The sequence below is a fragment of the Palaemon carinicauda genome, chromosome 16, assembly GCF_036898095.1.
Source record: "Palaemon carinicauda isolate YSFRI2023 chromosome 16, ASM3689809v2, whole genome shotgun sequence".
Classification (NCBI taxonomy): domain Eukaryota; kingdom Metazoa; phylum Arthropoda; class Malacostraca; order Decapoda; family Palaemonidae; genus Palaemon; species Palaemon carinicauda.
In genome coordinates, this window is record NC_090740.1 from 43,996,260 (window position 1) to 44,011,277 (window position 15,018).

Sequence of the window (15,018 nt, forward strand, 5' to 3'; positions counted from 1 at the left end):
TCTGAAATAAATCTGAAAATTCCGCTAGCATTGTACGACGCATCGTGTTCAAGAATCTTGGCAAGGAAAAATCTGTCATCCTCACCTGGAGCCTCCAACAGATACCTACTTGGCACAATTATATAGGACAGTTATCAATTAGGAAAAATAGATGGAAATAGAACCGATGAGATAAAAGATAGAAATGAGAGAAAATTTGTATTTATGATTTTGTTTTAAAACAATATTCTTATCAACCCAATGTCATTTTTTCCTTTCCTTTTCTGAGATGTGAGTTACATTTTCTCTCTAGTTTGTTACTTCAAGCTTTTTATCTTATTTTTTACTTTATTTCTTTCCACTATTCTCTATTTTCTTCTTTTTCCCTCTTTATTTTCAAAATTGAAAGGACGCCCAATGAAAGTTGATGTACGATTGAGATTAATAATCAATCACTCATTCATCATCAATTCCAGTCGTTTATCTAATTTTCTTCGTCTTATCCCCTATTTCCATCTATTTTATCTTTTATTTTTGTAATTTCTTACCAATCATCTATCTCTACCTTTCATCCATTCCCTGTCCCCCTTTATTCTCCTCTCTATTCGTTACTTACATTTTATTTATTTTTTTGGGCTCAAGCCATGTCGTCCTGATGGAAGTTCCTATAGGGTAGCTTCCTAGGGTATATTACAACTACGGCGATATTCCCAGAGAATTTACCTTAAGGTACCAGAATTCTAACTCCTGGAGCGAGTATCCCTCGTGAAAGGGATATCACGACATATCAGAGGACGTATTCTAGACACGTCACATGGCAATCTACATCCTGGACAGAGATTTCGTCCGTAGGAGGTGATTGGCGAGATACGAATTCGGGAAAGAAAAAGGGGGAGCCGCTCCCAAGGCTTCCCTATCCCCCGATTCGTATGCGTGCCTGGCGCCAATCCTGGCGCCATCTGTATTCCTTTTTGCGTAGCTTAACAACTCGGTGTTTTTTCCTGTTTTTCTCGCAAATCTTGGATTTATTCGACTTTTCATGGCTTCTCCGTCTTCGTTGGCCTCTGATAAGTTGAGTATAGTGTCTTTTATGTATAAATGTAGGCTCTTGGTAAAATTTTGAGTGATTAATAGGATTAATCTTTGATACAAGAGCCGTAGCCTACCAGAGGCGTCTTGGACGCTGTCGCTCGCTAGGTATAAATTAGTTAGTCAGAGCGACATTCCTGGTTGTTTTGCTTTAATAAATTTTAGCTATTTAGCATTACATAGGATTTCCTTTCGTGCTTAGTATTATTTGGCGAAGTATTCGCCATTCTGGCCTACGCTAGGCCATGTAGCCTAGTCGTTTGGTCCTAGTACTTCATGCATGATTATGGTTTTTCCGAGTGTAATTAAAATTTTATTGAAGCTTTAGGCTATATTTTATACATTTTAGACTGTGTGGAATATTTCCAAGATAGTATACGAGTGAGTTTCGGTGAATTAGGTAATCGATTCTCTTGGTGCCTAGGCTAGTTGCTTATGGAGCCTTAGTATACTTTATCATACTCCCCGGTTGCTTTCTTTTCTTCGGAGAAGGTATGCAATCCCTTTCCCTCTGTTTAAGCCTTGGGCTTATCCCTAAGTGGTTTTTTCCGAAATTTATTTTCGATAAAACTATACTAGGGTGTTACTGTACCTTCCTGTTCCTGTAGTATGGTTCAAGAGGGACAGAACAACAGAGTTTTTAGTCTGAGTCTGTGTTGTCTGGCTTGGGGCTGAGTCCCCCTCGCTGACCTAACACATACAAAGGGAGCTTAGCTCCCTTAGGTCACTACCGAAGGTTTCTGTAGTATGATTCCTCCTTTTGTGATCTACCAGACTAGTCCTGTTGCTGTTCTCGCGGGAGGATAAGTTCTTCCCTTGGGAGTAGCAACGCCTTCCTTGCTTTGGTGCTCTGGAAGCTGGCAAGTATTGCTGGCCTTTCCCCTTAGATCTCCCTTAGGCTAAGATAAGTTTCTTAGCTGCGGGTGATCTGTCACTAAAGCAAGGTTGGCAGGACCCTCTTGTCCCTTCCCCCTCTTTCTTCATACTGTACTGTACGTCGTTCTACATCTGGACCTAGTATAGGTTAGGATGTGGAATTGACTCAGCCCCTTGCCGGCTGGCAGAGCTGGCCGGCAGGGGTCTTACTGCACTGTACGTCGTTCTACTTCTGGACCTAGTATAGGTTAGGATGTGGAATTGACTCAGCCCCTTGCCGGCCGGCAGAGCTGCTGGCCGCCAAGGGTCTTATGTTTTCGAGTGCTGCCCGGACCTCTCTTGGTCCCTCATCCATGCCTGCCGGCAGAGCCGGACGGCATTGGTCAAGGAAGCCTGAATTAGTTTCTCCCCTTCCTTATATGCACTCTTTCGGTTGCCGGGCTTGGAGGTTGTGTACACTCTTATCCCGGCATCCATTCTATTTTTCTTCTAGTGCTGTACCTGTCCCGGGTGCCGGCCTATGAGGCCGGCAGCCAGGCAGGTGTAGTCCTCTGGTTCTTTTGCTGCCAACTGGCATCGGTCTTGTACCTTTGCCGGCCGGCTTATGTCAGTCCTTGTCTGCCGGTCACCAAGAGTGTGGCCGGCAGCTGGGTACTACCTTGTGTAGTTGCTGGCCGGCAGCCATTGCCGGCCAACACTGGCTGTTACCGGCCGGCAGTTGCTGCCGACCGGCACAGGCATTTGAACCAGAGTGCTGCCGCCCTATAGCTGTTAAGTAGTATACTTTAAAGCTAGTTGTGGTGTGTGCCGGCCGGCAAAGGCAGGCCGGCACACATCCCTCTATACTGTACTAGTATTCTTCTGTATAGCATATACAGTAAGAAGAAAACTATAGTAAGGGTTTTGGTACAGCACTGTATCTTCTAACACTATTGTGTTTTCTTGCACATTCCTTTGCTGTTGCCCTCAGATAGGAAGCTGAGTTCTTCCCTGTCTATTATCCAGGATTTTAAAATCATTGCTTAGGTGTGAGCTCCACCTGTTTCCTCTGGAAACCTTGCATTGGTTACTCTAGAAGAGATAAACCATTTTGATTTTATTATCTGGAAGGCTGCAACAATGGGTTGTGAGGGAAACACAAGTGTGTGTCTTTCCTTTATGAATTGTTATGCTATACTATGCATATCCAGTGATACATAGTTCACTTGATACTTTTGGAAATTTCTTCTCTTTACAGGAGGACCCTCCGAAGTGCGGAAATGTTTTCTGCAATGTCCGCAGCAAGAACCTCTGCGGACATGAGTGTTGTAGGAGACATGCAGCATGCGCTGTCTCCAAGGATGATCTCCAGTATTGGGACCCTCAGGTATGTACTGTATGCACTAACCTGATTACTGAGGCTTTTGATTCCCCTAGAACGGCGGAATCAAGGGATATAGCAAGGGAAAAGCTTCGTACTTGGGTAAGGGGCTTCAAGAAGAACACCTCTGGCCCTTATCTTCCAAGTGAGAAGATGAGGGCGTATCTTTTTCCCCAGGCATCAGCTGATGCAGTGATTCCCCAGCCTCAAGAGGAGATCCCTCAAGATCAAGTCCAGGTGGACGTGGAAGTCGCAGTCGCGATGCAAGACATCCAGTTGGATGACAGGATGTCTGACCTGGACGAACGTTTGGAGCAAGACCTCCTGGCAGAAGGTCAGGATGAAGTTCAAACCCCGGATGTCGTAGAGGATGAGGTCGACAAGGTGTCGGCTACTCCGGTTCAGATTCCGGAGCCTATCCCCTCAACATCGGCTGGTCTCCCAGTAGAACTGGGACAGGCCCTCTCCTCGATTGTTGGAATGATCCAACAAATGCAAAAGGAGAATCAGGAGAGGGCGGCTGCAATGGAACTGCGTATGCAGTCCCTGGCAGAATCACATGGGCCCCGGAAAAGGCTCAATGTGAAAGACCTTCCCGTATGCTCAGATGCTAACCCATGGAGGTATGCTGAGCACATGCCGATGACGACTGGAAAGATCGTCATCTCGGATAAGCTGGGTTCAGTTCCCCTAGAGGAGGTAGAATTCTGGCCCAGCAAGGCATCATATCCGGACTGCTATGTCCGGCTGAGAAAAGAACCAGCTTCAAGGGAGGAGACAGAGCCGAAGGAGGTCATTATTATGGACCACGCTAAGGCTCAAGCCCTACTTTCATCCTCGATGAAAGAGAGGGGCTTCTCTAACTCGAAGGTAGCTGCATTGAGCAAGAAGCTCCCTTCTTTTGTGTCCTCTCCTGCTAGAGCCTTCCCCTTTTTACAGGAAGGGTTTGCGGCTGTCCTAAAGGCAGTCGAGGCCGGCAAGCCTTGCCCCTCCCTGGAGGAGTGTAAACCCTTGTCGCTGGCCCTGCCTATGGACCACAAAGACTGGAAGGATGTCCATCAGACATTCTCAGTGGGAAAGTTGGAGGCTGATATTGCCGGACGGCAATTCGGCGAGGACCTCCCCAAGCTGTCCGACTCTCTTTTACGAAGAGAGTTCGAGACAAAAGAAAGACTGGCTGCCTCAATGTCTCATCAGACTACTCTTGAGACGATGGCAAGTGACCCCAAGGTCCATGAAATGTTCATGGTAGTGGCTGAGTCTCACCTAGCCACAGTGACGAAGGACCTTTATGGCTTCGTCAAGGCAAGGAGAGCTTGCAGGGAGTTCGTGTTCACCGGGGCTTCGGTGAGACACGAGCCAAGGAAGTTAATCTCCTCCAACATTTGGGGAAAAGACCTTTTCCCTACCGGTGTGGTCAAAGAGGTTGTTGATAAGGCCGCCGTGGAGAATAAAAACCTTCTCCAGAAGTGGGGCCTGGCTATCAAAAGAAAATCTTCCCCGGATGAGGGTCCTCAACCAAAGAGGAAGAATATGAGGACTAGGCTACCGTCTCGGCCAGCCAAGCCTTTTAGACAGCAACAGCAACTGCAATTGCCATTGCCTCCAGTGCCCCAGATGGTGGCACAAACCCCGACTACTTTTCAGTGGGTACCCCAGGCTGTGCCAGGTCAGTCAACCACAGTCACCCCAACGTTCGAAGGACAGTCTTCTTCCATTCGTGCAAAACCTAGAGGAGCAGCCAGAGGCTCGTCTAGGCGCCCCTCAAGGGGAAGGGGATTCAGAGGTGGTCGTGGTCAGGGAGGCAAGACCTCAGGACGGCAGTCCAAGTGAAACGATACCGGTAGGAGGGAGACTGATGAAATTTTGGGATCGCTGGACCTTCGATCCCTGGGCCCAAAGCCTACTCAAGAATGGACTGGGCTGGAGCTGGTACAGCACTCCACCCCCGTGCCTTCGGTTTTTCCAACACTCCACCCCCGTTTTGGAGGAGTACGTTCAAGAACTGTTGGAGAAAAAGGTGATCCGAAAGGTGAAGTCCATCAAATTCCAAGGGAGGCTGTTTTGTGTTCCCAAGAAAGACTCGGAAAAGCTCAGAGTCATTCTGGACTTGTCGCCACTCAACAAGTTCATAGTGAATTGCAAATTCAAGATGCTAACACTGCAACACATAAGGACCTTACTGCCCAAGAGGGCATACTCAGTCTCTATAGACTTGTCAGACGCCTTTTGGCACATTCCAATCAGCCGTCGACTCTCCCCCTACCTAGGGTTCAGGCTACAACGGAGACTATACGCCTTCAGAGCCATGCCATTCGGGCTAAACATAGCCCCAAGGATTTTCACGAAGCTTGCGAGCGCAGCTCTCAAACAATTACGCCTAGAGGGAATTCAGGTAGTAGCCTACCTGGACGACTGGCTGGTGTGGGCAGCATCCGAGACCGAATGCTTGCAAGCTTCCAGTCAGGTGATCCAGTTCCTAGAGTACCTAGGCTTCAAGATCAACAGAAAAAAGTCTCGACTTTCTCCATCCCAAAAGTTCCAGTGGCTGGGAATCCACTGGGACCTTTTGTCACACAGTTTCTCCATCCCGACGAAGAAAAGGAAGGAGATAGCGGGCTCTGTCAAGAGACTTCTAGATTCCGAAAGGATATCAAGACGCGAACAGGAGAGGGTACTAGGCTCTCTCCAGTTTGCTTCAGTGACAGACCCAGTGCTAAGAGCACAGCTAAAGGATGCAACCGGAGTTTGGAGAAGGTATGCATCAAACGCGCGAAGAGATCTGAGAAGACCAGTGCCGCCTCGGCTACGTACTCTTCTCAGACCTTGGTCCCAAGCCAGACATCTAAAGAAGTCGGTTCTTCTTCAGCCACCTCCCCCGTCGATGACGATTCACTCAGACGCCTCAAAGGAGGGATGGGGAGGTCACTCTCATCGGAAAAAAGTCCAGGGGACTTGGTCCAAGCTATTCAGGACCTTTCATATAAACTTTCTAGAAGCTATGGCAGTGCTCCTTACCTTAAAGAAAGTCTCCCCGCGTCACTCGATCCACATAAGATTGGTGATGGACAGCGAGGTGGTTGTGAGATGCTTGAATCGACAAGGGTCGAGGTCACCACCTCTCAACCAAGTGATGTTAGCCTTTTTCCGATTGGCGGAAAAGAAGAAGTGGTACCTGTCGGCAGTTCACCTTCAAGGAGTCCGCAATGTGACAGCGGACACTCTATTCAGGTTCACACCGATAGAGTCGGAATGGTCCTTAGACGCAGGAACATTCTCCTTCATTCTGAATCAAGTCCCAGAACTTCAGATAGACCTCTTTGCGACGAAAGACAACAAGAAGTTGCCCCTGTACGTGTCCCCGTACGAGGACCCCTTAGCGGAAGCAGTGGACGCAATGTCCCTCGACTGGAACAGATGGTCCAGGATTTATCTGTTCCCTCCTCACAACCTTCTGTTGAGGGTCCTCAACAAACTGAGATCCTTCAAGGGGGTAGCGGCAATAGTGGCCCACCAGTGGCCGAACAGTATGTGGTTCCCCTTGGCGTTGGAACTACAGATGAAGTTCGTGCCGCTACCACATCCAGTTCTGACCCAGCGAGTCCAGAAGTCGACTGTCTGCGCTTCATTACAGAAAACCCGGGCCCTGCAGCTCATGATTTTCTCGCCCTTGCGGTGAGAAAGCGTTTCGGGATTTCGAAAGCCAGCATAGACTTCCTAGAGGAATATAAGTGCAAATCGACTAGAAGGCAATATGAGTCATCTTGGAGAAAATGGGTGGCCTTTGTAAAGGCAAAGAATCCACAGGAGATCTCAACAGACTTCTGCTTATCTTTCTTCATCCACCTCCATGGCCAAGGGTTGGCAGCTAACACGATTTCAGTGTGTAAATCTGCTTTGATGAGACCCATTTTATTTGCCTTCCAGATCGACCTAGGTAACGAGATCTTTAATAAAGTTCCGAAAGCCTGCGCTAGGCTCAGACCTTCAGCACCTCCAAAGCCCATCTCATGGTCTTTAGACAAAGTTCTTCATTTCGCCTCCCTGTTGAGCAATGAAGAATGTGCGTTAAAGGATTTGACGCAAAAAGTTATTTTCCTATTTGCACTCGCGTCCGGGGCCAGGGTTAGTGAGATCGTAGCCCTCTCGAGAGAGGCAGGTCGTGTTCAGTTCCTGGATGGGGGGGATCTGAACCTGTTTCCGGATCCTACGTTTCTCGCCAAGAATGAGTTACCCACCAACAGGTGGGGTCCCTGGAGAATCTGCCCTCTGAAAGAAGATGCATCTCTATGTCCAGTAGAATGCCTAAAGGTCTATCTTCGTAGAACTTCAGACTTCAAGGGTGGTCAACTATTCAGGGGAGAAACATCAGGCTCAAATTTATCTCTGAATCAACTCACAGCGAAAATCACATATTTTATTCGCAGAGCGGATCCTGACAGTACACCCGCAGGTCACGATCCGAGGAAAGTTGCCTCATCCCTAAATTTCTTTAATTGTATGGATTTTGAACATCTCCGTTCATACACGGGCTGGAAGTCTTCCAGGGTGTTCTTTCGCCACTATGCGAAGCAAGTAGAGGAACTTAAGATATCTGTGGTAGCAGTGGGTCGTGTAGTTAACCCTACTGTTTAACTCTGCGAGGAACAGTGGTCTTAATTGGGACGATTAAGTCCAGGGTGAGTGTGTAGGTACATACTGTACTACAAACTAAATGAGGGCACCAAGTGCCCACATAGACTGTTCCTTCTTTCAAAGGTGAACCTAGCATAAGTTCAGACATGGGTGCCGAGCGTTTCTAACGCTAATGTGATTGATTTGTAATACAGACTTTTATGACTTGATACCTCGGTATCTTATTAAAGTGGTGTTTAATGGTTTTTCTTTCAGATAAACAAGTTCTGTTTACTATCATACTTATGCTTAAAGTTTTGGGTTATCCTCTTTTATATATATATATATATATATATATTTGTTGTTAACCTGTCTGTTTATTGTCTGTCAATAAACTTGTTCTTGAGAACCTTGCGTCTCTTTCACCTGTGTCAATTTATTGGTATAATTGAGCATTTTAATTCTATGTATCTTATCTGGGATAATTCTAATAGAATTGTTCTGTTATGCAAGCTATGTTGCATTGGTTTATGTAGTCCCCTAATGGGAGGACTCCGTCCCATAAAGGGACGAGGGCGGTTTTATTAGTTTCTTTCTATGCGGATATAAACCTTTGTCCAATACAAGTATTGTGCGGATTACTGGTCAATATATATTGATGCAGTGGTTCTATACAAACTATGCTTTACTTAATATAGGGCGAGACCACTATATTAGCTTGCCTGGTATTCATACATAGATATATGTACTCTTCGAGACTTTTCCAGAGTCTAGTAGGACTCTTCCCTGTAGGGGGCAGGAAGCTCTAACATAGTTTATAGTTAGTTGAAAAGATGTATAACGGTAACATCTTAGGTCTCTAGGTCTAGTCGACCGGGAAAAAAAAAAATTACCTCCGGGGAGTACGGCACGTTCTGAGAATCCACAGATACAGTAATGCTCTGGTACACTTCCATCAGGACGACATGGCTTGAGCCCAAAAAACGGATTTTGAGCGAAGCGAAAAATCTATTTTTGGGTGAGATGGCCATGTCGTCCTGATGGACCCGCCCTTGCCTTTCTAAGAAAGGGCTGTAGGACCCCTCCCTACATACAGTATCTGTAGCACCTCGTGTACGCTACAAGGAATACAGATGGCGCCAGGATTGGCGCCAGGCACGCATACGAATCGGGGGATAGGGAAGCCTTGGGAGCGGCTCCCCCTTTTTCTTTCCCGAATTCGTATCTCGCCAATCACCTCCTACGAGACGAAATCTCTGTCCAGGATGTAGATTGCCATGTGACGTGTCTAGAATACGTCCTCTGATATGTCGCGATATCCCTTTCACGAGGGATACTCGCTCCAGGAGTTAGAATTCTGGTACCTTAAGTTAAATTCTCTGGGAATATCGCCGTAGTTGTAATATACCCTAGGAAGCTACCCTATAGGAACTTCCATCAGGACGACATGGCCATCTCACCCAAAAATAGATTTTTCGCTTCGCTCAAAATCCGTTTTATCTGATGTTTCTTTTCCTCCACTATTCATGAATTCTCTCTATCCAACTTTTCTTCTATTAATCTATTTCACTTATCTATTTTTTCCATCAAATATGTCACTTCAAGTTTGTCTCCCCGTTCACTATTATCCATTTTTGTTTTCATTCATCTGCTTCTTTCCTAACTTCCTCTCTTCGTTACGTTCCTTCTTTCTCTCTATTCTGTGTCTCCCCCTCCCATACCGTTTTTCCTTCTCTCCTAACACTCGTTGGAGTCGAGAGCCTTCCTCCATTTGAGTGCAAGTACTTAGCATTGATTGCCCTAATGGCTTTGTCTTGTTTATGAATTCTACAACAGGAATTCTGTCAGCGAATTCCCATTGTCAATGAGGCAGTACTTTAGGAAGACGCTCATTTTTCTGTTGGTAGTTCTGACTCAGACGTTTTTTTATGTTGGCAGTTCTGCCTCGGACGTTTATAAGGGACGATATAAGAGGACATGTGCTAATGCAATAGGAGAAAGAGTTTTTGTTATTGCAGAGAACGGACAAAGATGAGATGAGAAACTCGTCTGAAAGTTTTTAAAGTGAATGAAGAAATAATCTGGGATGCAGGAGAAAAAAATGCATGAAAAAGTTATTCAATATGCAAGTAAAGAATGAATGATAAATTTCTTTTAACATGTTGGAAAATTCTCTCACAAATTCGTTCATGGTCGTAAGTGTCTAATCTTAATGAAGTATTTAATTAGAAAATCTGCAAATTAAAATCTGTAAAAGCATTGCTGAAGCATTTTGAACCAATTTAAGCCAAAGCTAATGAGCCTTCGTCTTCTTTCCTTTATAGTTAAGAATTAATAAAAAGGTGTTTCGCAAGAGCTCGTTACTTTTCGTCTTATTAGTAAGAAGAATAGTTATCAGGTAAGCCAAGTAATGACCAATTAGAGAGAGAGAGAGAGAGAGAGAGAGAGAGAGAGAGAGAGAGAGAGAGAGAGAGAGAGAGAGAGAGAGAGATTATTTTAGGGCTGACATGATTCTCAAAATAGAGCTGTTTTGAAAGGCAAACTATTCCAGGTAATTCAACTAAACTCTCTCTCTCTCTCTCTCTCTCTCTCTCTCTCTCTCTCTCTCTCTCCTCTCACTCTCTCTCTCTCTCTCTCTCTCTCTCTCTCTCTCTATCTATCTATCTTTCCATCATTATTGAATGACCATAAATGAGGATGAGTTCATCACAAATGCAATTTCGAAAGGTCGTATGAGAGAGAGAGAGAGAGAGAGAGAGAGAGAGAGAGAGAGAGAGAGAGAGAGAGAGAGAGAGAGAGAGAGAATATACACACAGTAAGAGATTGCAAAATTAAAATACATAGCGTAGATATATGAATAAATAGATAAAGAGTTAGAGATATTAGAAACCTTTTTACTCCCTAAACCCATTGGCAGTGTAATAATCATTGTTATTATTGTGTTCCTTGTATTGAAAATCAACCCTTCAAGGTTTATTGTGATATTAGAATCCTTAGTAAAAGTTAATATTTTTATACTGAGCTAATGAATCTTATTTCTAATCTGAAATTCCCTGACTACATAATAAGGATTTAGTTTGTAACTAGATACGTGATAAGCAATTTTTATGATCTTGGTATGATATTGTTTATTATCATTTTATATAGAATAAATATATAAAGTTTAGTCAGGTAGCATGCACAATTCATTGAAGTTATGACTGTATGGATATGAGTCGGGATTTGATGATGAAACAATATCCAACATATTTTTTAGATTTGAGAACAAATCCCACAGAAGAATATTGGGAGTTAAATGGCAGGAAAGGATTAGTAATGAAACTATAAGAGAGATTACTCGAGTGCCATATGCGGATGAGATCATGGTGAGGGGTAGATGGAGATGGTTTGGGCATGCTCTTCGCACTCCCCAAGAGAGATTAGTTTACCAACCTTTCAACTGGGCTCCTCAAGGCACTAGAAGAGTTGGAATACCCAGACCTACATGGCTGAGGTCTATGAAGCGTGAAATAGGAGATGACGAATGGGGAAGCATTGATTCAAAAGCTCAAGATAGAGACGACTGACGAAATCTAACTGAGACTCTTTGCGTCAATAGGCGTAGGAGATGATGATGATGATGACTTAAATAACTGGCCAATAAGGCTTAAATGAGTTATTGTGTGCCTAGATTCAAGGATTTCTAATTTTTCAATTATTAATTGACCTATTTTAAGAGAATGCAGAGAAACTCTACACCCCATAACTGTATCAGCATGAACATTTAATTTGACCTTGACCTCATTCTGCAAATAAGTACCATTGTGTAAAATTGGTATTATGGTCGGATATTAATTAAATTTTTCTTTTGACCTCAATATAGGACATTGACCTTACTCTGAATATCTACTTATCAGATCTTGTATATCAAATTTTAAGTATCTCATGTCTCGTTTAATTAAAATGTTGTCCGGCCCTTAACCAACTGAAGTCACATTAATCACATTCTCTTCACCCTAGAGTTAACTCATTTCAGTCATGTCACAAGGACTAATTATCTGTAAATAATTTCTATATTCCACAAGTAATATTTTGTATTCTTGATATCCGACGAACAGGATGGCAAAAAACACGGAAAGGTATAACCTTGCTTTAGGTATCAAATATATTTCATCATCATCATCACTTACTACGCCTATTGACGCAAAAGGCCTCGTTTACATTTCGCCAGTCGCCTCTATCTTGAGATTTTAATTCAATACCTCTCCATTGGTCATCTCCCACATCACGTTTCATAGTCCTCAGTCATGTAGGCCCAGGTCTTTTAATTCCTCTAGTGCCTTGTGAAGCCCAGTTGAAAGTTTGGTGAAATAATCTCTCTTGGAGAGTGCTAAGAGCCTGACAAAACCATATCCATCTACCCCTTATCATGATCTCATTCACATACGGCACTTGAGTAATCTCTCTTATAGTTTCATTTCTAATCCTGTCCAGCCATTTAACTCACCATATTCTTCTTAGGGATTTGTTCCCAAAACCAGAAAATCATGTCGATATATCAACGCCAATTTCACTATATATTTCACGAAAGCCATTTCTAAAAAATGGATTAATACATTTTAGATATATTTCTAGAAAAAAAAATGTTAATTAAGATTAAGATGAATATTTTTCTAGAAAGAAATGCTGAATAAAGTTGGTTATGATAATTTTAACATTGTGATCTTAAGATAATTTTTTTTTCTTCACATTCCTGTTTAGTTTTGTTTTGTCTAATTTGGAAACGTTTATTTATCTCCCAGTCTTCACCACTTTACTTTCCAGTATATTCTTGTTGTCCATTTACTCTTCTCACTCCCAACAATAGTCATTCTATTCCTAATTTCTTGACGTTTCTATAACTTTAATCACCCATTTTCTCTTCTCCCACATCGTCATTTTCCTCTAAATTTTCACTCACCCTTATCCACTCTAACTTTTCAACCAATGATTTTATATTTTTCTTGTCTTCTACTTTTTTCTTCCGTTTTCTCTTAGCATATCCTTTCTCCAATCCATCATCGCTGCCATAAGCTCCTCATCCTTTTTTTCCTTTCTTCCTTCCTTTCTTCCTCTCTTTCTTCCTTCATTTCTTACTCCCTTTCTTCCTCTCTTTCTTCCTCTCCTTCTTCCTCCCATTCTTCCTCTCTTTCTTCCTTCATTTCTTCTTCTCTTTCTTCCTCTCTTCCTTCCTCTCTTTCACCCTCTTTCTTCCTACCTTTCTTCCTCTCTTTCATCCTCTCTTTCTTCCTCCCTTCCTTCCTCTCTCTCTTCCTTCATCTCCTCTTCCGTTTCTTCCTCTCTTTCTTGTTCTCTTTCTTCCTCCCTCTCTTCCTCTTTCTTTCTTCCTCTCTTTCTCCCTCCCTTTCTTCCTCCCTTATTTCCTCTCTTTTTCCTCTCTTTCGTCCTCCCTTTCTTCCCCTCTTTCTTCCTCATTCTTCCTCTCTTTCCTCCTTCATTTCTTCCTCCCTTTCTTCTTTCCTTTCTTCCTCCCTTTCTTCCTCTCTTTCTTCTTCTCTTTCTTCCTCCCTTTCTTCCTTCATTTCTTCCTCACTTTCATCCTCTCTTTCTTCCTCTCTTTCATCCTCTCTTTCTTCCTCCCTTTCTTCCTCTCTCTCTTCCTTCATCTCCTCCTCCCTTTCTTCCTCTCTTTCTTGTTCTCTTTCTTCCTCCCTCTCTTTCTCTTTCTTTCTTCCTCTCTTTCTCCCTCCCTTTCTTCCTCCCTTACTTCCTCTCTTTTTTCCTCTCTTTCTTCCTCCCTTTCTTCCCCTCTTTCTTCCTCATTCTTCCTCTCTTTCTTCCTTCATTTCTTCCTCCCTTTCTTCTTTCCTTTCTTCCTCCCTTTCTTCCTCTCTTTCTTCTTCTCTTTCTTCCTCCCTTTCTTCCTCTCTTTCTTCCTCTCTTCCTTCCTCCCTTTCTTCCTTCCTCTCTTCCCCCCTCTCTTCCTACCTGGTTCGTTTAGGATCAATCTTCTTGCCAATTACGTCTCGAAAATCCAATGAGTGTGATCATCGCCTTCTGCTCCTCATGAATTTAAATTGGAACCTGAAATTGGAAGCATTGCCCAATTATGCAGCAAAATCAGTTTACTGGATCAGATTGCTGCATCAGCATTTGGTCATTTGAATTCGATAATTGATACAAATGGATGAAGAATCTCTATGCTTCTATCATCAGTTCTCAAGGATTTCCAGTCCATCTTCTCCGATCGAGACGTGTAATGGAGACTTCAGGTATAAGAGTTTTAAGAAATCTCTGAGAAAAATTTTGGTCTTGTCTTAACATACAACTTTTTATAGCATAACCTAACAATTACGAAAAACACTAATGTATCATGTATATATATATATTTACATTATATATATATATATATATATACATATATCTATATCTATATCTATATCTATATCTATATATATATACATATATATTCTTATATATATAAATATATATATATATATATATATATATATATATATATATATATATATATATATATATATATATATATACAGTATATATGCATGTTATGTACATATTTATGTATATATGTTTGTATGAATATATACATATATATATATATATATATATATATATATATATATATATATATATATATATATATATATATATATATATATATATATATGTATATATAATATAAATATATATAATATATATATATGCATATATGTATATATATATATATATATATATATATATATATATATATATATATTTACATATATATGTATGTATGTATGTATGCATTATTATTATTATTATTATTATTATTATTATTATTAATTGCTAAGCTAAAACCCTAGTTGGAAAAGCAGGATGCTATAAGCCCAAGGGCTCCAACAGTGAGGAAAGGAAACAAGGACACTTAATATATCTTAAATACAGTAACATTAAAATAAATATATCCTATATAACATGAAAAAAACTTTAGACAAAACAAGAGCCAGCGAAATAAGATAGAATAGTGTGCCCGAGTGTACCCTCAAGGAAGATAACTCTAACCCAAAACAGTGTAATACCATGGTACAGAGGCTACGGCACTACCCAGTATTAGAGAA

At 42.3% G+C, this 15,018-nt stretch overlaps 1 protein-coding gene across 1 annotated transcript in view; it reads right to left on the reverse strand.

Annotated features, from left to right (window-relative positions):
• Window positions 1-13,372, reverse strand: part of LOC137655278 (octapeptide-repeat protein T2-like) — a 19,055-nt gene extending 5,683 nt beyond the window's left edge. The window contains exon 1 of the mRNA XM_068389163.1: window positions 13,155-13,372. Within this exon, the coding sequence (XP_068245264.1) occupies window positions 13,155-13,372 (218 nt within the window). The remainder of the gene's footprint in view (window positions 1-13,154) is intronic.
• Window positions 13,373-15,018: the final 1,646 nt, after the last annotated feature.